The sequence below is a fragment of the Desmodus rotundus genome, chromosome 2 (assembly GCF_022682495.2).
Source record: "Desmodus rotundus isolate HL8 chromosome 2, HLdesRot8A.1, whole genome shotgun sequence".
NCBI classification, from domain to species: Eukaryota; Metazoa; Chordata; class Mammalia; order Chiroptera; family Phyllostomidae; genus Desmodus; species Desmodus rotundus.
Genome location: NC_071388.1, coordinates 160,659,298 through 160,684,202, shown reverse-complemented (window position 1 = coordinate 160,684,202; position 24,905 = coordinate 160,659,298). Strand labels below are relative to the sequence as shown.

Genomic DNA, 24,905 nt, shown 5'->3' with positions numbered 1-24,905 from the left:
TATATATCCTTATATATCCATATATATATCCATATACCTATCTATCTATATCTATATCTATATCTATATTGCTCTTAGAAAGAGAAACATTGATCCATTGCCTCCTGTAGGTACCCGAACCAGGGAGGGGACCCACATCCTAGGTATGTACCCTGACTGGAAATCAAACTTGCAACCTTTTGATGTATGGGATGATGCTCCAACCAACTGAGCCACTGGTCAGGGCAGACTCTCACAGGGAACTTATCAAAAATATCAACAGCTCCCTGGCCGGGTAGCTCTGTTGGTTTGAGCATTGTCCTATTAGGCTAAGGTTGCAGCTTTGATGTCTGGTCAGGGCACATATAAGAATCAACCAGTGAATGCATAAATAAGTGGAACAACAAATCGATGTTTCTTTAATGGCTCTGCATAAGGCTTAGGAAAGGTATATTTTAAAAGTTCCTAAGTGATTTTTGAAGTGAAGCTGGTGTGGATATAAGTAAGGAAAGAGTAAGGAAAGAATACAGAGAGAAGATTAGAAAGTAGTATCATTTTGACCTTCAAATTATTTTTCTAGGTTTTCTAAATGCAGCGTTCAACACAGAATCAAAGGTGACCAGGCATTTGAGACAAAGAGACACCATGAGTGAGAACTGGGAGAAATAATAGGCAATAGAAATAGACTTATTATAATTCCAGATACTAGATTGTTTATTATGGTCTAGCTCAGCGATTTTCAACCAGTGCGCCACAAGAATTTTTTAAAAATGTAATACCTGACTATGTAGTCGGGGGCACTGACCTCTTTTCCTTTAGATTGTCAAAGAAAAAAAATGACAACAGCCAACACAACAATAGCCATCTAGTATGAATGAATCAAAATTATACCTATTTTTCTCTCAGATCAGCAAATAAAATAGATGTTTTGATGTGCTGAAGAATTTTAATAATTAGTTTATGTGTGCTATGTGATGAAAAAGGTTGAAAATTGCTGATCTAGGCATAAAAGCGAAGCTTGAAAAAATTTGAAGTGAGAATTGGAGACTGTAACAAAAATTACATAGCAGATTTGTAAAAGGACCAAATAGAGATTCAGGAACTGAAACTTAACCAAATTGAGGGAAAGAAATCCTTAGGACTGAATCCTAAAACAATTTTAACATTTTGAGGGGGAGAAGTAGAGAAGAAGTCAGCAAAAGAAACAAGAAGGACCTCCCAGGAGAGAGGGATATCCTGGAAGCCAAGTGAATATACTAAACTCTTCAGATATTGTGGAGGGTATATAAAAGTATAGTAGGATTCTGGTTGTTGGCAACAAGTGGCTTCAGTGGAGTGCTGGGGAGTAAAGCCCAACTAGAAGAGGAAATTAAAGGAAGAGAGGAAGTATCGACAATAATTAAAGACAAATATTTTAAGTTTCTTTTCTTATTAAGAAAAGGGTCATTGAAATAGGAAATGGTAGATGAAGGGGGACTTGAGGTTGTAGGACAGTTTTTCTCTTGAGTGTCTCACTAAAGAGTGAGAAATTGATGAAGCAGGAAGAAGATATAATAGAGGAAGTTTTTAAGAAGGCAAGAGAAATGAAGTAATTAGACACAGGTATAGAGACTGGCCACATAAGATTGTGGATAATGTTTTAATGGGAAAGGCATAGATAGGTTAGAGGTTTGCAGGTGCAGGTTTGTCAGTAGGAACATAAGGTAATTCTTGTCAGATTGCTTCTAATTTCCTTTTGTAATAAGAAACAAGCTGAGATGGGTGAGGAGGGCAGGTGTTAGAAATTTAAGAAGGAAGAAGGTATGAAGTGGTCATCTGAGAGAATTGGAAAGTGAATTTACTAGTGAGATGTAGAATTGCGGGGGTTATTACTGGGTGCCCACCAGAGCGGGTAGTGCAGTTGTGTTTTTTCTCCTCTTTTAGTTGCTCAGATGCAGGTACAGGATTAACTTCTCTGTTTTCTGTTAGTTCTAAGTCCTTTTTATTTTTATTTTTTAAAATGTATATTTATTGATTTTAGAGAGAGAGGAAGGGAGAAAAGGAGAGAGAAATGTTGATGGGGAGAGAAACACAATCAGTTGTCTTTTCCTGTACGACCTCTTGGTATACTGGATGTTGTAACCAACTGACACCAGCTAGAACACCAAGTCCTTTTGGTTTTATCTATTTTTGCAGTTTGTTCTTTCTCTTCATTCTCATTTTGTTAGTCTAGGCCATTGTAATAACATTTAATTTGTTTTTCATGCTTATTCTCTTTCTGGTGCATTTAAAATTCTTTTTAAAAAATTTATAGTAGTCCCCATCTTATTGGTGGGGAGGGATATGTTTCAAGACTCCCAGGGGATGCCTGAAACCATGGATAATACCAAACCCTCTATGTACTATGTTATTTCCTGTACGTACATGCCTATGACAGTTTAATTTATAAACTGGGTACAGCTAATAACAATAAAATAGAACAATGATAACAATATGCTGTGATAAGTTATATGAATGTGGTCTCAAAATAGCTTACTGTACTCACCTTCTCGTGATGATGTGAGATGATACAGTGCCTGTGTGATGAGATGAAGTGAGGTGAATGACATAGGCATTGTGACTAGTGTTAGGCTACCATTGAGAACCAACAGTCCCTGTGAACCAGCAGAAACAACTGATGACAGACATGTCAGTGGAAAGATCATCCGCTTTGGGTGATCCTAGATCATCGAGCCATGACCGTGTTGTATGTGTCCTGTATAGAAAGTATGTGTATCTGAAGGACATATATCTAAGCAAAAATCTTGAGTTACAGATTACATACATTTATTTATTTAGAGAGAGGGGAAGGGAGGGAAAAAGAGAGGGAGAGAAACACTGATGTGTGAGAGACACATTGATTGGTTGTCTCTTGCAGGCCCCCATGTTGGGGCTTGGCCCCCAACGCAGGCATGTGTCCTGACCTGGAATTGAACCTGCGTGAACTTTTGGGTCACAGGCTGGCACTCAATCCACTGAGGCACACCAGCGAGGGTAGATTATATACATTTTTCATTTTGGAAGACATTGGAAGTTGTTCATATGTTGTTGCCGTCTTTCAGATTTTCACTGGCTCTTAAAATTGCCTTTATTTATTTATTTATTTATTTATTTTTATTAAAGCTTAATTGAAATATGAAGTTTATTCTATTGCTTTTAAATTGTGGTCTAGTGAGTACATATATGTATAGAGTTTCTGCTGTGCCAGATGCTGGGGATACAAAGATAAATATGACACTTGCACTAAAGTTACTCATCTAACAAGATGTTCAGCAGCATCTCTCACCTATTAGATGCCATTAGCACTCCCTACCCTCCAGTCTTGACAATAAAAAATGGCTTCAGATATTGCCAAATGTCCCCTGGACGGCATATTCCCCTCTTCCCTTTGAGAACCATTGGGTTAGACAGACTTATAGAAGATTATAATGTAATGTGGTAAGTGGTATGCTAATATTGAACTTCAGGAACAGGAAGGAGTAGAGGATTAATCTTCTAGTTAACATATTTTAAGACTTAGCTCAGATACTGTCTTCTCCCATAGCCTTTCCTGACTCCTCGTGCTTTAAATTACCGCTTCTTTAATATCACATACATTCTTTGTTTTGTATTTTGCTTAAGCTGTTTGTGTCCTTTTGGAATTCAGCAATCATGTCTTATTCATCTTTATACTTTTTTTTTTAACAAATGAAGAAGTATCAATGATAGATACATAATAAACATAGACTTGTATGGTAACATATAATGTAAATTTTGCCTGTTTGCTTCTGAAATAATTAACTTTGTTCAGGTGTGTGAGATGCATGGTACCTGTTTATTTCATACCTCTACCAGTCATGTAATTATATTAAGTTTGTAGCTTTTTATAGACTCCTGGCATTTAGAATTGTTTCAGAAACTATACTATAAATCTGTGGGGGCGGGGGGCAAGAGAAATGGGATTTTAGATTTCGTCTTGCCTACATATGAGGGAATTTAGAAGACTTAAATGACTTCCCCCAAGTCTTTTAACACTGTAAGTTCCATGTGTTTATTCTCAGAATAATGTGAGAGATTTTAAAAATGTAAGTTCTTTGTCTTTTGAGTAGTACGTACTGAAATATTTGTGGATGAAAAGTTATGTCTGCTATTTGTTTCAAAATAACATAGAAGCAGTGTGGAATATAGCTGAAACAGTTGTCAGAGTTGATTGTTGAAGCTGGGTGACAGATACGTTTAGGTTTGTTGTATTCTACTCTTGTGTATATTGGGTTAGCCAAAAATGTTGATTTGGTTTTTTCCTGTTAAGATGGCTTGCGCTTAGTTGTCTTTTACTTCATTCAAAACAATTTTGTTAGAGTATATTGTGACAGCTGTCATATCAGTGTGCATTAAGAAAAAACATATCAAAGCTGGTGAATTTTTGTGCAGCCATTTTAATATCGAAGATGGAAGAAAATACCCAACATTTTTGGCATATTATGCCTTATTATTTCAAGAAAGGTAAAATTGCAACTGAAACTGCAACAGAAGATTTGTGCAGTGTATGGAGGTGCTGTGACTGATTGAACATGTTAAAAGTGGTTTGTGAAGTTTCCTGCTAGAGATTTCTTGCTGGAAGATGTTGCATGGTTGGGTAGACAGGTTGAAGTTGATAGTGGTCAAATCGAGACATTGAGATCAAATCATCTTATACCATGTGGGAGATAGACAACATATTCAAAATGTCCAAGTCAGTAAAGTTATTGGTGAAAAAGAAAAATGTGTCTTTTATTTTACAGAAAAAAACTAAATGAGCTTTTTAGACAACCCAGTATTTGGGGGCTTTCTATAATAAAAAGCTATAAAAAAGTTTTATCCTCTCCTGTTTTTGATTAAGAGACATTTTGGATTGTAATTTTTAAAAAATAAACAATATACTAGTATGATTGGGCTTTAATTTTGGTGTCAGAATCTCCTATGAGTGGGTTAGTGAGCCTTGTTCATGGTAACAGCTTGGTTAGGGTGTGAATACTTAGGTGTTTTACAAGTTTCAAGAGCATTTTATGGTTCTCCGAAACCTTGAAGATGGATTTTGACTGTTCAGACTATCTCCCTGCTTTATCGCCTATAATATGAAGAAGGTAGTTGATAAGTTTCAGAGGACAGCCAGTCATATTAAACTATTTTAGTTTTTTCTTGGATATGAAGGGGAAAGCCAGAAACCTTTTTTAATAAATTCCCTTGGTACTTAAATTTTGGCATCCTATTTGGGAGAAAAGGATAGTTAAAAGCTCAAGAACTTGAGAGAAGGGAGGAGTTGAACAAGTTCCTTAGAGTGGAACTGTATTTAGTCAACTCAGATAATTAGCACTTTAAAAAATTTTTTTTGTGTGGTTTGTAAGAGAAGTATGTACATGTTCATATCTCCTAGAGACTGACAGATGTTGAGGTTATTTAAAGCAGACACATGGATCAGTAATCAACATTATAAACCAATGTGTAGTTAATTGACAATATAAGTCAATGTAGTTTTACTAATTGTGTTTTGCAGATAATTGTGTAGAAGTTCAGAGAAGTGGAAAATCAAAGAGGGCTCCAGTTATCAGGGAAGACTACAGAGAAGGGAGAACTTCAGTGGAGGAATTCAGATTTGTATAGATTAGAGAGGTGTAAGGGAAAGATGTTTACTAACAAGGCAAAAAGCAATATAAGTGAGGATAGAGTCATTCTATCTAGGAGACGGTTTAATAGCCTAGCATTTCCCCCCAAAATGGTTAAGATACTAATAGGCTTTATTAAATAAGTTATAAAAAAATCTCGGAGAAACTGCTGTTTAAGGAAAGGAAGCAGCATCCTTTCTCTTTTTTTAGATCATACATCTCTAGAGATTGGCATTTTATTAGGTTAATTTTGAGGAACACTTTGGGAAATGCTGTAATAACATGAGTAGAGGGCTGGGATGTTGTTTGGGGACTAGTGGCTGATAGGACACATTTTGTAAGGGAGTGAAGAGCACTAAGTACTACTAGTTTGGATTTTAATATTTTTAGCTTAAGGAGGCCTTAAAGGTTTTTGAGAGTTGAACTACATGAATAAATCAGTATTTGGGAGATGTATTCCAGGAGTAGACTGGGAATGGGAAGAAACTAGCACTAAAGAAGATAGGAGGCTATTTCAGTTAAATAGGGATAAAGGAAGAAAGAAAGAATGCTACTCATTAAAAAGAAGGATCTTTACAAATTGGTGATTAGCTATTGGAATAAAAGATGAGTCTTTTGTTTTTAAAAAAGGTCATATCATTGGCAGAGTTGGGAAGGGAAGCTGATCAGGAGGAGGCACAGAGATAGCACTTGTGGACTGAATTTTTAGAGATAGGTTGAAATGACTTGGTAGTAGAGAGAGCAGACTAATCTCCAGACAAAGAACTGAAATTCTGTAGAATGGAGGTAATAACATAATTGAAGTTGTAAGAGTAGACAAACTGAACAAGAAAGTTATAAAAAGGAAGATTTTTTGAGAATGGGCACTAACTACCCCATTAGCATCAATAAAACACATGGCAAGAGAGCAAAAATGTATAGTAAATTTGAGAGACATCTAGGAAAAAAGCTGTGGTTGTAGATACTGGCGCTTGGAGCTGGCTAGAATGAAACAGATAAGAAACCTAAGTTTTTTAGGGAGTCAGATTTAATATTCTTGGTCTTCACTTCCCTAAAGGCTAGAGCCAAGACGCACAGAGAACACTGGATTGAGAAACTCCTCCCACTGATCAGAGCACCTCCACCCCCAGAGGAGAGAGCTTGCATTATCCGTTCAGCTGGGTTTATGAATTACTATGAACCACTGATAAAAGTGTCTCCTGTTTCTCCTCTTTTGTAAGGGAGTGTTTTTGATGGCTATACTTACTGTGCTCATCATTGGGTATTGTGTGTGGAAAAGTAGTAGATAATTTGTTGTTTTAGCATTGGGTTGGCCAAAAAGTCCGTTTGGTTTTTTTTCCATAAAATACACAGTTTTTGTTTTCACCAGTAACTATTGATTTGGATATTTGAGTATGTCAGCTGTCCCCTGCTATTGGCTTCTAGTAGGTAGAGGCCAGGGGTACTCCTAACATCTTCCAATGCATAAGACAGCCCCCAGAAAAGAATTACTTGGCCATAATGTCCATAGCACTAAGAAACTTGGTAAACCACTTTTGACATGTGCGATCAGTCACAGCACCTTCTCCATACACTGCACAAATCTTTTGTTGCATTTCAGTTGTGTTTTTACCTTTCTTGAAATAATAAAGCATAATACGCCTAAAATGTTGGGTATTTTCTAACATCTTCAATATTAAAATGGCTGCACAAAGATTGACCAAGTTTGATCTTTTTTTTTAAATGCATGCTGATGTGTCAGCTATCACAATACAATCTAACAAAATTGTTTCGAATGAAGTTCAGGACAACTAAGTATGACTAGAGCCATTTTATGGGAATAAACTTTTTGCCAACCCAGCAAGGTCTCTGTGAAGAGGGGCCACATCTGGGCCTTGATAGTTTATTTCTACATCACCCACAGATCCCTTCCCTTTGAGCTTCTTGCTGTTAACTAAATGGGATTTTCTGGTTATCCTCTACTTGGAGGGGACAGGTGTATTCTTCTAGGAAAAAAGAATAAACTCAGTATTTTACCAGCAGAGGAATTTGGGAGTCATGAGACTTCATAAATCATTGGCTCTTCTAAGCATATGATATGATTGTCATTTCTGTAACTTGTGAGGTCAGGAATGCCATGTGACTTAGGTGGCCAATAGAATGTGAATGGAGGTTGAAGAGCAGGATGTGATTTACCACATTTCCTTTTACTGCTTTGAAGCCTGTGTCAAGTGGAGCCTAGGTTCCTGAGGGACTGACGAGCAGATCTTTTCCCACCGATCCAAATTGGATATAGAAAATTAGAAAAAAGCTTTTGTTGTGTCAAGCCATTGAGATTTTGAGGTTGTTGCTGTAGCACAACAACCTCACTAGTAGCACCTCACTGTAGCACCTCACTAGTCCTGATTGACAGGTTATAGGTTATAATTTTAGTAACAGTACGTGCTCAGAAAGTGTTTGAATTGAATATATTGAATTATGAGAGCGAAAGAAATAGTACAAATTCCAAAACTGCCAAGATACAACTTTTTGGCTTATATTTCTTAGTATAACAGTCAGCCATACAATGACTAAGTGCCCTTTTATGTAGATAATATGGCAAAAAGATTATGTAGGTAGAGTACACAGGAAAATTAGAACACAGTGTAACTTGTACATTAGAAATACTGTTCAAAGTTATATACATAGGTATGGTATACTGGATCGTTTAAAGCATTGTTTCTTATTTCTGGTATTAGCAACTCAAAATAGGATAGTTGAGAATTCACAGAAAGTGTTGTGAATAATCCTTAGAAAAAAATAATATGCACTTCTAACATAGGATGAGGAAAGGGAATCTTTTGTTTAAAGGGAGTATTTATTTTAAAATAGGGGGTAGGGGAAAAACCTCAACCATTATTTTTTTTCCTAGCCATAGCAGCAGTGGCAGCGACATCAGTTTTATTTTAGTCCAGTGCTAGAGTAGAACCTGTTCCTTAAATGAAGTCTTAGAACCTCAGTGTATAAAACTGATCTTACAGGGCTTCTCTGATTTATGTTGAGGACCTGTGACTCCATGTATTTATTATTTCTGCTGGCACTTTCGTTAACCTTAAGGAAACAGTTTGAAAGTGTCTGTGCTGGAAACACTGTGACTGACCATCTTCACTTTGGGGGGTTTAGATTTCTTAGAAGCCTTGGGTTCTTTCTTTGAAAAGGCCTAATTTCTCTGCTGTGTGTATTCAATTTTGGCAATCTTGGCTGTTAAACACATACACATACAGGATAGATGGTACGAAAACTGAGAATAGGATTGTGAGAGGCGAGGTTAAAAATTACATGTAACTTACTGCATTTTTTGTATTTCTCCCCTTTGGTCTTACTAGACTAAATGAGACTATAAAAAACAATGTGCATTTTGTCCTCGAGTGCTTGGACTAAGGTGTTTGCTCATTCCAGTGATAGAATGTTTGGAAGATTCGGTGATGGGGAGGTAAACTACTATAGAATGCAGTTTATATTATGGTCATAGTTTGTTTTGAATCAAGAGGAAATAGTATTATATTTTCCAGTTTAAATACTCAACATTATGTGACTTCAGATTGTCTTTAGTTGTCTCTAAAAATTATATCTACTCTTAGGATGAATATTTGGTACTGGTGGGGTTTGAATAGTGGCAGTTGTGATAGCTGTTGGTAACAAATCATTTTCTTGCTTTTAGATGGAAGCCAGGGGTTATTGGGAACTATCATTCTTTTTGATATTTTAATCTGGGTGAGTGGTAGAGGAAAGCAATTTTTTCTTTTTAAAAAAACTTTGTAGTAGTTTTAAACTAGTCTTTTATTTTAAAAAATGTGAAGGACAGAGGAAAACTAGTCTCTAAAGCTTATGGGGGAAGGGAGGAGCCTTAGGAAAGAATATTGTCTGTAATATTATCTTGATGTGTACCCTTCATAGTTATTCTGAACTTCTTACCTGTGAGGTTGAAGATTTTATATGTGAGGTTCCTAAAATAAGTCATCTGTGGGAGTGGGAAGCAACAAGGGAGATTTTCCCAGATTTGTTTTATTATGGTAAAAATAACATAACATGAAGTTTGCCATCTTAACCATTTTCAAGTGTACAGGTCAGTAGTATTATGTTCCATATTTTGCCATGTATAATGTGCTCCTGTGTATAATGTGCACCCTTGTTTGGGGGCACATTTTACATGGGATTATTATACCCATGGCATGTAATCATTGTACCTATGTATAATGTGCATCCTTATTTTTCCCTCAAATATTGGGCCCAAAAGTGCACATTATATACAGCAAAAATATGGTATATTTGCACTGTTGAGCAGTAGATCTCTAGAACTTTGCATCTTGCAAGACCTGAAACTTTGTACCTATTCCCCCTTTTTCTCTACTTAGCCCCTAGCAACCACTTTTCAACTTTTTGTTTCTATTACATGATTTGATTACTTCAGATACTTCACATTGGTAGAATATAGCATATGTCCTTTTGTGACTGGCCTGTTTCACTTAGCATAATGTTCTCAAGGTTCATCCATGTTGCAGTGTGGGACAGGATTTCCTTTTTAAAGGCCGCACACTATTCCATTGTATGTATATGCAACATTTTCCTTGTCCTCCCCAGACTTTTTTAAAAAATATTTTATTTTTTGGAGAGAGGGGAAGAGAGGAAGAAGAAGGAGAGGGAGAGAAACATTGACGTGGGAGAGAGACATCGATCAGTTGCCTCTCACACACCCCCAACTGGGGACCTGGTGGGCAACCCAGGCATGTGCCCTGACTGGGAATCGAGTAGGTGACCTTTTGGTTTACAGGTCAGCGCTCAATTCACTGAGCCACCAGCCAGGGCCTCCCCAGATTTTTAAAGTTACATTAATTTGATTTGATCAAACTAGAATTAGAATCACATTCATATGTAGGGAGGCAAATTTAAACCTGCTATATCTGGAAACTAGCAATATGGTTTTGCATAATTCTTGGTCTTATGTCTGGGCTCTATTCATTTTCAACTGTGTGGCTTTAGGCAAAGTGCTTAACCTCTTTGTTTTCCCATCTAGAAAGTGGGGAAGAGTTTTACTAACCTCAGGGTAGTGGGAGCCTGAAGTGAGTTAATATATGTCGTGCTTATTATAGTAGTGTCTGACAAGTAGTAAATCTTACGTGTGAGTTATCACTATCATCTGATAGAGTAGGACACTGTTCCCTTAACAAGGACTTACCTAGTACTTCAGAGTAAGTAAAGTGAATATTTCACTGTTTACAGTGTATGATAAGTCACATAGTCTTTTTCTCATTTTTGTGGTATGACTGTATAATGAGGTCTTCTACAAGCCATAGTAGAAAATCAGTTGTATGTTTATATATGTGTGTGTGTATTCTATGAGAAGTTTGTATTTCTATATTTGATAGAAAGAATAATCCTGTTAATGTATAATCTTCAATTGGGTAGAAAAGCTTTGAATACAATTTGGAAAACTATAAAAAATAGAAGGGGGGATTTGAAAAAGATTAGTAAAGGTGAAATTAAAGATTAATTTTAAATGTGGGTATTAATTTTAAATGGGGGGTAGTTACAGAAGAGTAATAATGATCCAAATCTAAGGAAGTGGGTTTTTTGGGAAAGAGACTGCTTAATGTTAAGGCAGAGATAAGAGACAGATGGATGAATGGGTGGATGGATGGATAGATAGATGCATACATAGATAATTTTGAAAAAGAAGTAAACTTTGGTTTTATAATCTTCTGCTGAAGTGTTAACTTATTTTGATTAGAGTAGTAACATTATATTTTTAGGGATCCATGTCTACAATTTAAAACTATGCCCTTGAAAGAAAAATTGGAAATAAAGACTTTTGGAAGCTCTGAAATGTTCATAGGAATCTGAATAATTATGAATGTGAAAATCTAATTAGAATAATATGAGATCTTGTAAAATTATTCTGTAATTCTGTTAGGTGATTTTTTTATTGCAGGTGAAACCGATTAAAGGAGACATGTAAATAAAATAAAGTTTTAGAATCAAATGAAGTAAGGATAGCAAAATCCAAATGAAAGCTATTGATAAAGGAGAATGTCTCTTTTTTATCAACAGCACTATAATTCATATTTATCTAGTGTTACTTAAATATGTATGTTCTAGACTTAAAGTAGTTAAGAGTTTATCTTAAATATTCTATTAGCTTTATTGATAAATAATTAGGAATTAGTTTTAGGAGAAAGCATTTAACATTTTCTTCTGGTAGTATTTTTAATAGAAATCTAGTCATGCCCAGAATTATCAGTGCTTATTATAAATGATTATACATATTGCTGTTGGTTCCTTCATTAATTTCTTGTCAGTTTGTGTTTCCTGTGACATACCCATTCACTCCTAGACTTTTATTGTGTGCTTTGAGCATGCTGTTGCATATTGCTATTTATATGTACTTGGACTAAATTGACTTATATTTCCTGGTTTTAACTGCATAACCTTCAGAGTGGGCAAGTGGCTTTAATATTTGTATAAAGAAACCGTGGATTGAATAGAAAAAACAACGGACGTATCACTGAAGCAACAAGAAAATGGTAGACACTTTTCCATTTGCAATGGATAACACTGAAACTCAGCCTAAATGTTTTGTTGTGACATATCTAAAACTGAGGTACCACAATTAACAATATAATTACAGTCAAACCTCAGTTCTCCAATGTCCCCCATCTTGAACAATTCTGTTCTCAACCAAGTTTTTCATGGAATAAATGTCTCTCTTGTCGAACAAACCTTCAGTTCTTGACCCGACAACCCTTTCGTGCTGATACTGTATGATCAGTCATGCATCTCAAGCGACAAAGGAGGTTCAGTTTTTGATCAAATCACTTGTCGAAGAACCTTCTGCAACAAATTAAGTTTGAGAACTGAAGTTCCACTCTAAAATGGTTTTTCATATATCTATTTGTGTTTTATAATATTTCATAATCAGAATATTGTTACATATATATGTTTAATTAATAAACACATTTATGAGATCCATGTTGAAAACTTCACTACTGTTGAGCAGTCAGGAAGATTTCGAGATCAGTGGCTTCGTCCTCTTCCTAACCTATAAAAGCAGCCAAACTGTTTGTTAGTTTATACAATTCTTAAACGTGTATGCAAATCTCTTTGAGAATTTCTATTTCCATTTCTTACATTTTTTTCCATTAATCTGGTTTTTCCTTAAGAATCAAAAGTCAAGTTTAAATAAGTGTATTATTTTGTTATATTGCTAGTCTACATTTTACAGGAATTGCTACTGAATATAAAGGTTAATTTACCCCATTTCAGTTATTATTTTATGTTAAATATCCCTTTGTGTTCTAGTTTAGGAATGCCAATGCCAGTTTTATAATACTTGCTTTCCCAGCTAAACTCTTGAAAGAGTTGTATGTACTTGCTTCCAATTCATCTTCCATTCTCTTGAATCTATTCTGGCAGGGATGTTTCCTCACTTCTCTACTTGAAACAGCTCTTTCCAAGATCTCCAGTGATTACCTCATTGTTACATTTAAAGTCATTTCTCAGTCCTCATTTTACTTGACTTCATCAAGCATTTGACTCCTATAATTATGTTCTCCTTGAAATAACTTCTTTACTTGGCTTCTGGATACCAGTTTTCTCTTACCTCATTGGTGGGTTCTTTGTTAACTTTGAAATGCCTCAGCATTTCTTCCTATTTACACTCCATTCCAGGTAACCAACCATGTATGCTGACAATTCCCAAATTTATATCTGCAGGCCATGCTTCTACCTGAGCTGCACACTCATCAACTAACTGCCTGCTCAACATCATCATTTGGATATTTAATAGGCTCCTCAAAACTTTCATATTCAAAAGTGGGCCTCTGATTCGTACTCCTCTCCCACAATCTTCTACCTCCAGCCTATCCTACTTCCATTAATGGCAACTTCATCTCTGTAGTTACTCAGGACAAAAACCTTAGGATTGTCTTTAACGCCTTTCTTGTTCTGTCACCTCACAGAAAACCCCGTTTTCAAATCTGTTTGCAAATGTTTTCGCTCTTATCTACAAAATATTTCCTGAATCTGACCACTCTTTTATTTTTTTATTGCTGTACAATTACAGTTGTCTGCATTTTCTACCCCCCCACCTACCCCACCCCTGAATCTGACCATGCTTTATCATTTCCTCATCAACACCCTAGTTTTAGGCCACTATCGACTTTTGCTTTGATAATTACAGTAGTCACCTAATGTAATTAGTCACCCTACCTTTTACCCTTGCCTCCCAACAGTTTCTTTTTTATTTTCCCACCCTGTTGTCCATATCCATGAGTCATTTTTCCTTTTGCTTGATCCCTTCACCTCCAACCCTCCCGCCATAGCTGTCATCCTGCTCTCTATGAGTCTGTTTCTATTTTGCTTGTTAGTTTAGTTTTTTCTTTAGATTACACATATGTGTGAAATCACATGGTATTTGTCTTTCTCTGACTGACTTATTTCACTTAGCATAATGTTCTCCAGGTCCATCCATGCTGTCCGAAAAAGGTAGAACTTTCGGTTTTTATGGCCAAGTAGTATTCCATTGTGTAAATGTCCCATAGTTGTTTTATCCTCTCATCTATTAATGGACCCTTGGGCTGCTTCCATATCTTGGTGATTGTAAATAATGCTTCAATGAACATAGGGATGCTTATGTTCTTTTGAATCTAACAGTTTCTTTAATACAGCATTCGGAGTAATCCTGGATTTTTTAAAAACAAAATGTAATTTAAATTATATTATCCCTCTACTCTTAATTTTTCATTAGATTCCCTCACTGAATAAAATGTAAAGCCCTTACAGTGGCTTGTGAGGTAATTTACTATACAATGGATAATATCATATGTGATCTGATCTTATCCTTCCCCCGCTCCTTGATCTTATAGCTTATTTTTTGTCCTCCACATTCATTTAATTCTAGCCACACAGGCCTCCTTGCTTTTTCCCTGAACCTACCAAGCATACATTCAGCTTGGTTTTTCTTCTGCCTGTAATACTTTCCCCCTTGCTTTCTCCTTTGCTTTAGGAAGGGTCAGATGTCACTGTATTGGCAACGCTTTCTCTGACCACTCTATTAAGATAATCAAGTACCACATTTTTCGGACTATAAAATGCATCCCCCCAAACTTAGGAGGAAATGGGTGAGCATCTTATAGTCCTAATTTAGCTTACCTAGCTTGCAGGGGTTGGGCGGGGGGAGGCGGCTGTGGAGCGTTTTTTTTTTTTTTTTCCCTGTTTTCCTCCTCTAAAACCCTAGGTGTGTCTTATGGTCTGGTACATCTTATAGTCCAAAAAATATGGTACTACCCTCCTTTCACTTCCTGTCTCTCCTTACCCTACTTTATACCATAACACTTAACCACCACCTAAAATACTGTGTGTTTACTTGTTTACTTGTTTTGTCTCCTCCCACCTAAAAAGTAAACTCAGTAAAGGCATAAACTTAATTTCTGTTTTATCCTTAGAACCTAGAAGGGTTACCAGCACATTGTAGTCACTTCTGTATTTGTTGAGGGAGTTTTTTATTCTGAATTTCAAATTATGGACTTAATTTGAGTTTTAGAATTAGTTTTAGAGCACACTCATCTTAAGTTTCTGGGTTTTTGTTTTGTCTTTTTTAATTCCTGTTGTGGTGGAAGGAGCTAGTTGATTATATAGGAATTAGAAATGAAGCCACAACAAAAGATGTTAATTGACTGACTGTCTTTAACAGGATTCCTAAGTAATATCTTATAGATTACTTAAAATTTTTATTTAGAATTATCTGTGTGTTGAAGTAGACTATACATTCAGAAAAATGTATAAATCATATGTGTATAACTTGATGAATTTTTATGAAATGACTACATAGGAAAAATTACCACCCAGATCAAGAAGTTGTGTATTTCCAGTAATCCATAAATCTTCCTGTACCCAGTCATTACCTCTGTTAAAGGTAGACAGCCACCATGGCATCGTTTTTTGCCCATTTTGAGCTCTACATAAATGGAATTTATATTTATGTATCTCTATGTGTGTGTATGTATATATATATGTATATATATATATATATGTAGAGAGAGGGAGAGAGTGTATGCCTTTTGTTTAAAATTATGTTTGTGACATTCATACCTGTTGTTGACTATAAGTTAATTTTCATTGTTTTAACATATTCCATTGTATGAATGATTATATCATGATGTATTTTCCATTTCAATACTAGCAGATATATGAGTTGCTTCCTGTTCAGAGTGAATTTTTGTACTTGTAGTGTTACATGTATGCATTTCTATTAGAATGAAGTTTCTTAGGTTATATATAGGGTGTGTGTGTGTGTGTGTGTGTGTGTATATATATATATTTTTTTTTTTTTTCAGCTCTAGAAGATACGGTCACAAGATTTTCCAAAGTTGTTACACTGATTTACCATATACACCCATCCACAATGTGGGAGAGTTTCAGTTGTTCCACTACTTCGCCAACAATTGCCCTGGTCTCTTTTTAAAAAATTTTTAGCCATTTTGGTGGGTGTGTAGAGCATCTCATTGTGTTTTCAATTTAATTTTTTTGCTATCTAATAATAATGAGTAGCTTTTAATACTTTTATGAACCATTTTGATGGATTATTATTTTCTTTTCTCCCTAGTCTCATAAATAGATTTCTAAGAATAACTAGGGACCACAGTGGACATTAATACAGCACAGAAAAAAATACTTTCCTATCACCTATACTAAGATACTGAGGAAAAAATAAGCTTGACTGTCTAGTACTGAAAACTTATTTTTAAGGTGTCTGTATTAAATTGGTATGCAGTTGAATTATTTAGGACTTACTAGATTATTAATTAATTTTATGATCAAGATTCTAAAATATCCCAGATGTATATGAACATGTGAAATGATTAAAAATTGGTAAATTAAAATTTAGTGAGCACTTTGTGATCCTGTGCATATGAGTTGATTCTTAAAATTATAAAAAATTTCTCTTTATGTACCATTTGCTGATAGAAGCAGCATAGAAAAGTAGAGGGCAAAGTCTTTTCCAAGAACTTCTATATTGGGAGTTCCTTCTCAAGGAAGGTTTGTTCATTTAGTCAAATTGTATTTTCTGAGCACTTTTGAATGAAGCAGTCATTATCTACAGGGATATATGAGTCAATAAATCTAATTAATTCTATCAGAAGCATGTATAAAGGAGATAATACTTAAACTAGTCTCTTTTTTTTGCTCTTTATATTTCTGATTTTATTCTTTTCCTGGTAGAGTCTTGATTTAAAAAATTTTTTTTTTTTTTTTTGTGCAAGTACAGTTGTCTCCATTTTTCCTCCAGCACTCTCCCCCACTCCACCCATCTCTGCCTCCCACCCTCCATCCTACCCCCTTTGGCTTTGTCCATGTTTCATTTAAACATGTTCCTTGATGCCCCTTTCCCTATTTTCCCCCATGATCCCTCTCACCCCCTCCCCTCTGGTTACTGTCAATTTGTTCTTTATTTCAATGTCTCTGGTTATATTTGGCTTGCTTATTTGTTTTGTTGATCAGGTTTCATTTATAGGTGAGATCATATGGTATTTGTCTTTCACTGCCTGGCTTATTTCACTTAGCATAATGTTCTCCAGTTCCATCCATGCTGTCGTGAATGGTAGGAGCTCTTTCTTTTTTGCTGCACAGTATTCCCATTAGTAAATGAGTGGATCAAAGAATTATGGTACATTTATACAATGGAATACTACACATTTGAACTAGTTTCAAAAGATAAGTAGAGGTTAGTTAGATGAAAAAGGAAAGAGCTAGAAAACAGTCCAGGCAAAATGTACATACAAAGGCATGGCATTGAGAAAGGACATGTGTTCTAAAAATGATGAGTATTTCAGTATTTTAGTACTCAAGTTGGAAGAGCAGGTTGGGGCCAGATTGAGAACGTTCTTCAATACCAAGTTAATGATTTTGGACTTCATACTGTAGGAAATAGTGAATATGTGCAAGTTTTGAATCAGGAAAGTGATGCCATTGAATTTTTATTTAGGAAGAAAATTTTGGAGACTGTTAGAAGATGGATTGGCAAGAGAGAGGTGAGAGGCTGGGAATGGACTGACAGGACTCACCTGAAATTGGTAGCTTGAGCAATTAGGTGACTTATAATGCTTTTAATGCTTTCTTTAGCTTATAATGCTGAAGAAAGTTTTGGTGGATAGAAAAGATGTGTTTACTTTGTACATGTTAAGTTCTCTGTGCCTATATTCAGATTCAGTAAAAAAGAAAATCACGTTGTGAGTATCCATGTCCATGACACATTCTTTAAACACATTTTGTAGATTCCAGTAAGAGAATTAGCAATAGGAGCAGGAATGTCCTGCAGTATCTTCATCCCCTCATCAGTTGCCCTTTCTCATCAGTTGCTTTTTTGTTCCTAGTGTTGTTCTTAAATCTTCTGTCTTTAGACTTCTTTATTCATTCTTGATATTAGTATTTTGTTCTCCCTTTTTCCTGCTGTCTTGTCACAAATGTAAGGTGAGCAGCTTTAAAATACTTGATAAAACCCCTCATTTTATGCACTTTAACCAAATCTGGCTATGTGATATCCATATGCTATGTCTTTTATTTAGCTTGTAAAAGCTAATGCTGTATAGTATTAGTTTTTGTGCAAGTACTTAACTACATATTAGTTTACATTTTCTAAATTTTTATGTAAATGGAATCATACCTGTGTATGTCCTTTTATCTGGCTTCTTTCAATCCGCATAATTATTTTGAGCTTTATTCATGTTGTAGCATGTATCAGTAGTTCATTCCGTTTTATTCTAAGCAGTATTCCATTGTGTGGATATCTAGCAAGTCATTCACTGTCATTTCCTTATGATGATGATCAGATACCATAGCCTGTGGTAAGACTGGTTTTGCTATATAGTTTTGCTTAAAGTCACAGAACCTATTGATGATGTTAAGTGAGGACTTCTGTACCACAGTGTGTTATCAATTCACCTGTTGAGAGACATGTAGGTTGTTCCCAAGTTTTGGCTGTTACCAATCAACTACTATAAACATTCGTATACAATTAAAATGTAGGGACATATGCTTTCATTTCTTTTGGGTAAATACCTAGGAGTGGAAGTGTTCGGCCACAGCATGGGCATATGTTTAACTTTTTTCAAAGATGACTGTACCATTACTGTACCAGTTTGTGTTTCCACCACCAGTTCCTCCACATCTTTGACAATGCTTGGTAAGGTCAGACTGGTAAATTGTAGTCCCTCTTACAGGTGTATAGTGATACCTCATTGTGTTTTTAATTTGCATCTTATTGACTATTTTCATGTTCCTATTTGTTATCCACATCTTTGGTGTGTCTTTGGTGACATGCCTATTGAAAGCTTTTGCCAAGTTTTTATGGGTTTTCTTTTACTGAGTTTTGAGAGTTCTTTGTATGTGCTGGAAATAAGCCGTTTTTTTGCTATATCTTTGTAAATATTTTCTCCCGGTTGGTGGCTTGTCTTTTCATTCACTTAACTGTCTTTCAAAGAGCAAAAATTCTTAGTTTTTATCACATCCAGTGTATCAATTTGTTCTTTTATGAATTGTGCTTCTGGTATAACACTTAAGAATTCTTTTCCTAACTCAAGGTCATAAGATTTCTTCCTGTTTTCTTCTAAAATTATAATAGTTTTAAGATTTACATTAAATTTTTTAAAACTTTTATTGGGGTTAGGTTTTACATTAGATCTATGATCCATTGTGTGCTATTTTAAAAAATATGTTATAAGACATGGAACTAATTTTAAGTTTTACATGTGGGTATCCCGTTGTTCCAGCACCATTTGTTGAACAGACTATACTTTCTCCACTGAATTGCCTTTGTACCTTTTTTTGGAAACTCAGTTGACCCATGTGTGTGAATTAATGTCTAGATTACATTCTATTCCATTGATCTGTGTACCTGTCCTTTCACTAATACCATACTGTCTTGATCACCATAGCTTCCTGGTACGTTTTAAAATCAGGTAGTGTGAATCCTTCAACTTTGATCTTCCTTTTCAAAACTGTATTGACTATTGTAGGTGCTTTGCAGTTTCATGTGAATTTTGGAATCAGTCTGTCATCTTTTTTTTTTTTAAGCCTCCTTGGAATTTAATTGGGATTATAAGGAACCTATGATGGGTTTGAAGAGAACTAAGTTACCAATTGCAATGGTTAATTTTCTCTGCTTGATTAGGCTATGGTGCCCAGCTGTTTGGTAAAACATCAGTCTGGGTGTTGCTGTAAAGGCATTTTTAGATGTGATTAACATCGAAAACAGTTGACTTTGAGTAAAACACCCTCAGTAACGTGGGTGGGCCTCATCCAATCAAGTTGAAGAGGAAAGACTGTGAGGTTCCACTAGAAGAAAGGAATTCTGTCTCAGATTGCCTTCTGACTGCAACATTAACTCTTTCTAGAATTGTTGGCTTCTCCTATGGATTTCAGACTTTTCCAGTCCCCACAACCTCTCTCTTTGAGTACACATCCTATTGCTTCTATTTCTTGGGAGAATCCTAACACACCAATATTGAGTCCTGAAATCCATGCCTGTAGCTGGGGAGGAGGCAGCACCTTCTATACAGGCGCCTCTATCCCATAGTAAGTCACATGTGTGGTGTGGGGGAGCTCCTCCTCCAGGGGTCACCCAGCTTGTCTTCCCAGTGGTCTGGCAGCCACAGAAGGAAGTTGGGGAGTGCCTCCCTGAGGGAGAACAGGGCAGCCACAGATTTGCGGCTTGCAAGTGGGGTGTGCTTGAGCGTGCTTGCATGTATTTAACTCTTAAGTCACTGGGGAAGTAGAAACCAATTTCCCCTTTAATTTCCAGCCATCACTTGCTCTCTGCATCTGACGTCTAGGACAGTTTGTGGTACATAGTAACTAATTATTTACTGGATGAATGAATGTGCCTGTATCCTTTCTTCCTTCTTGTAATAGCGGAAGAGGAGGTTGTGCTTCATCAGCTTAAACTTCTGAGTGCTCTGGCTCAGCATTCTCTCCTGACTCCTTAGGGACTTCACTCCAGTGTTTTCAACCTCTCCCTCTGTAATGGATCTTTTTCATAAGCATTTAAATATGTTCAAGTCTTTTTTATCTTTAAAAGCAAAACAAAACTATCCCTTCCTTTATCTCTCTTCCTAGGTCCCCTTTAGTTTCTACTGCTTTGTTTGTCTCTCTCAAGCCAGACTTCTTGAAAAACAAACTACACTTGTTCTAAACACTGTCTTGTTTCTTGTTTACTTCAGGTCAGTTTCTTTCCTGATTTATATGCAGTATTTGATGTTGACAACTTCATCTCTTTTTCTTGAAACGTGTTTTTTTCTCTCCCTTTCTTTAATGTAGTACATTTTCCTGGCTGTTTCTTTCCTTTTCAGATTCCTCATCTTCTACCTGTTCTTAAATGTTGGTATTCCTCATAAGCCCCTTTATCTTCTAATTCTACTCACAGTCCTTGAGCGATTTAATCCATTTCCTTGGGTGAACCCCCATCACTGTGTGTACTTGTATTCTTGGTAACCTCTGTATGTCTAGCATGCACTTCTTTCTGGGTTCCAGACCTGTAGGTCCAGCTTCTTTTTGTATGTCATAAACAGTTAGACTCCATGACCTTCAACCTTGAGCTCATTAACTGTCCTTCTATGACTCCACCTGGACCTTCTCCATTGTTTCCTATATCAGTAATCCATGCTACCATCTGTCTGCTTTGTTGCCCAGGCCTGTGTCCCCTCTCTCTCCATATTTCCCCCAATTCTTAGTTGTGATTATTCTGATAAAGTAGTTTTAAACTGTTTGAGCCATTTTTCTTGGTTGTTGGTTATACATTCTAGTTTTCATTGATACAAATTTAGGAGTTTGGGGGTACATTTGATATTTTTAGGCTCTTTTGCCAAATTATTAGTGATTAGCAAATCCAAAATAAATTTTCATTAAGATTCTTTAGTTTGTGTAAATCAAAATAAAAATTTGTAGGAATTTGTTGATTATATTCAGTGTTTATTGTAAATTATATATTGTTTCTTTAAAAATCAGTTTTATAAGGTAAAAAAAAAACCTCTTAGTTTCTAGTTGAAAATGATGCTGTATCATTATCGTTATAAATAAAGATGTTTAGCTCTGCTGAGAAGATGACATAACTTCTTGCCATATTCACTCTTTCTCACTATTGCTCATTTTGTTTCCCAGTCTGGTTTATAAAAAATTCACTGAAAATAGAAACTGTCTCTCATACTTTTATACCTCCTTTCACAGTGGTGATGTGACCATTCTGGATATTTTAGTAATGACTGATGTTTAATGTTTAAGTATGTGAGTAACAGTTTCAAGTGAATGCCACCTTCTTTTTGCATTCACATAGTACCTACAGACTAGGTTGTGAAAGAGAGGTTTTAGGGTACTAGAGTTTGTTCCAATCTGAGTGGACGTTGGATTTATTGCCTAATTGAACAGTTATAATTGAAGTTTCAGATTGTTTATGACTGAGCTTGCTTAAAAAAACTACTTGTTAATGAATCTTTTGAAACAGTAAGCAGATGCTGGCTTTATTCCCTTTTTGGCTTAATATTTGACATTTGGAATAAAAGAGGTTGTTTTGGAAGAATAAGCCACAACAGGCAGCAGTGATTATGTTCCATAAACAGATGCTTTTTGACTTTTATATGGTATTCACTTTACCTTAGTGTGGCTCAGGACTCATGCTATCTTTTTGGGCCAATGGGCTGCTTCTCATCTGTATTTGTTTTCTTCTTTAGATATTAGGATCAAGGAAGAAGAACCTGATCCTGAAGAGTGGCAGCTCAGTGGTGATTCTACATTGAATACCAATGATCTAACACACTTAAGAGTACAGGTGGTAGATGAAGAAGGGGACCAACAACATCAAGAAGGAAAAAGACTTCGGAGGGTAGCTTGCACCTGTCCCAACTGTAAAGAAGGTGGTGGGAGGTATGCACACATGAAACATATATTTTTTAAGACTGCTAATATCATCATCCTAATTTTTGAAATACTGCATGCCATATCACTTAATTATGGGGTATTATTCATTACATAATCATTTCGTGTGTAGATGTATGAATGTGGCATAAAAAATTAAGGAAACAAAATATATGAAATTAAAACTTTCAGATCTGAACACCTTTTTTGAAACTAAAATTACTTGGTTGTCTATTGAAAAACAAAACAAAACTAGTATAACATACGCCATTTAACAGGCCCATGTCAGAAATCAGCATATTTGCAAACTGGCCTTGGGATTTGTCCAAGATAAAAAGTTGATTCTTAGCTTGAGAATAGCAGTTGCATAAGCATATCAGAAATAGTTGATAACCATAAGCATTTCCATTTCAACAGAAATAAATAATAAGCCTTAGTGATGGAATTTTTAAAAAAGTAAAACTGTAATATTTCAATTTAGTGTTTTTAAAAATAAACACTAAGACAGTAACAGGACAGGAATAAATTCAAAACAGATCAATAATTATATTAAATGTGAAAGGATTAAGCTTAAGAATAAGGGATGGAGATTCAGATCATATTTTAAAAACAAAATCTAGCTTTATTTTGTTTTATAAGGAACACTTCAAAAATAAATTGGTGTAGGAATTTTGAAGCTGAAAAGATGGAAAAAGATTTATTAGGGAAATGTTAAAAAGAGAACTTGGATAACTGTTAATATTAAGCAAGGTACGATTAAGGTAGAAATCATTAAATGGATAGATAGGGATATATTAATAATATGAATGTTTCACCAAGAAGATTTAGTAGTCATGGTATCTTTTCCTACATCTTTGAAATATACAGAGCAAAAACTGAGAACTGTAAAGACATGCTAACCAAATCTCCAGCCATAGTGAAAGGCCTTAATGTACTTCTCTCAGAAATGCACTGTTTAATAAATAAGACCCAAATGCTGTTGATACAGTTAATGAATTTGATACAATACTTTATCTACCTTTGAGGTGGTCTCACTACTAATTGATTTGTACATTGGTTAGCCAATTAGAAATACTAGTAATGATAACTTTTAACATTGAGAGCTTAACTGTGTTCTAAATAGTCTTAGAAGTGAGGCTTAGAGAGGTGTCTGACTTGGACGAGCACGTACTCCAGAGCTTTACTACTGCACTGACTCTTAAGTGTATTTGATTCTAAATCTGATGCTTAGATATTTGTATTCATTGGTAATTATTCAGTTGTTTGAAATTTTATGCATTTGAAATAGTTTGGTCAATTTAAATAAGTAAATGGAATTCTAGTTAGGCAAAAACTTCTGAAATTGACTAATGTTATAGAGGAACTTTCAAGATAATTGTTTATGAAAGTCGAATCTACTTGAGGATCAAGATCTGGCCTATGTCTTATTCTTTAAAATGAAAATCTTTGAAATATATGTTTATTAAACTAATGCATGCTCATAAAAATTCAGAAGTATAGAAGAATACCAAAACCCTACCTTACTTCAGGATAACCACTGTGACGTGTGTGTATGTGTGTGTGTGTGTGTGTATCCAATCTTCCAAACTTTATATATTTTAAAGCACGGTCATTTTATTCTCACTGCTTTATGTGTCTGTCTTTATTTTGAAAGTTTTTGTGATCACATTTCCAAGTCTACGTGTTTTGCATAAATTATTTTTTATGGCTGTATATTAAGTAGTCTTGTTTGGATGCATAAGAATTTAACATCTTTTTTTGGAGTTCATTGTCATTCTAATCTTCACACATCCATCTTTGCATTTTGTCTGATTATTTCATCAGTGGAAATTGGCAGAAGTGGGATTTTGGATCAGAGGGAGTTGTGTGCTAGAAAGGCTGTATCAATTTGTACTTCCACCAGTGGTGTATGATGAGAGTGTCTGTTTTTCCACACCCTTGCCAGTAATGGATTTTACCATTTTTTCAAACCTTTTTAAAGTCTGACAGATGAAAAGTAATACCTCAATATTATTTTATTTAGTATATTTTTATTACTTTGTGAGATCGAACATTTTTTGGTATATTTATTTTACAATTTTAAAACTTATTTTATGAATTATTTTTCTATGTATTTTGTTAATTTGTGTGTTTAATTCTGTCATATGCAGATATTTTGAAGCACAAAATTTTTAGTTGGTCAGTCAGTATGAGATGCCTTGTTATCATACTTTTTAAAATCTTTTCAATCCTGAGGATTACGAAAGTGCTTATATTTTTTCCTAGAAGTTTTGAGTTCATTTTAAAATAATTTATTCTAAGCATTCAAAAATTGATGTTCTTAAGAAAAACATGATACTGTTTCTTAGAGCTCTATGAACAAAATTCAGC

At 35.2% G+C, this 24,905-nt stretch overlaps 1 protein-coding gene across 1 annotated transcript in view; it reads left to right on the top strand.

The window, feature by feature from the left end:
• SP3 (Sp3 transcription factor) overlaps positions 1-24,905 on the top strand; it is a 55,128-nt gene that overhangs the window by 22,424 nt on the left and 7,799 nt on the right. Inside the window, exon 5 of the mRNA XM_053918788.2 lies at positions 22,352-22,544. Coding sequence (XP_053774763.1) covers positions 22,352-22,544 — 193 coding nt within the window. The remainder of the gene's footprint in view (positions 1-22,351; positions 22,545-24,905) is intronic.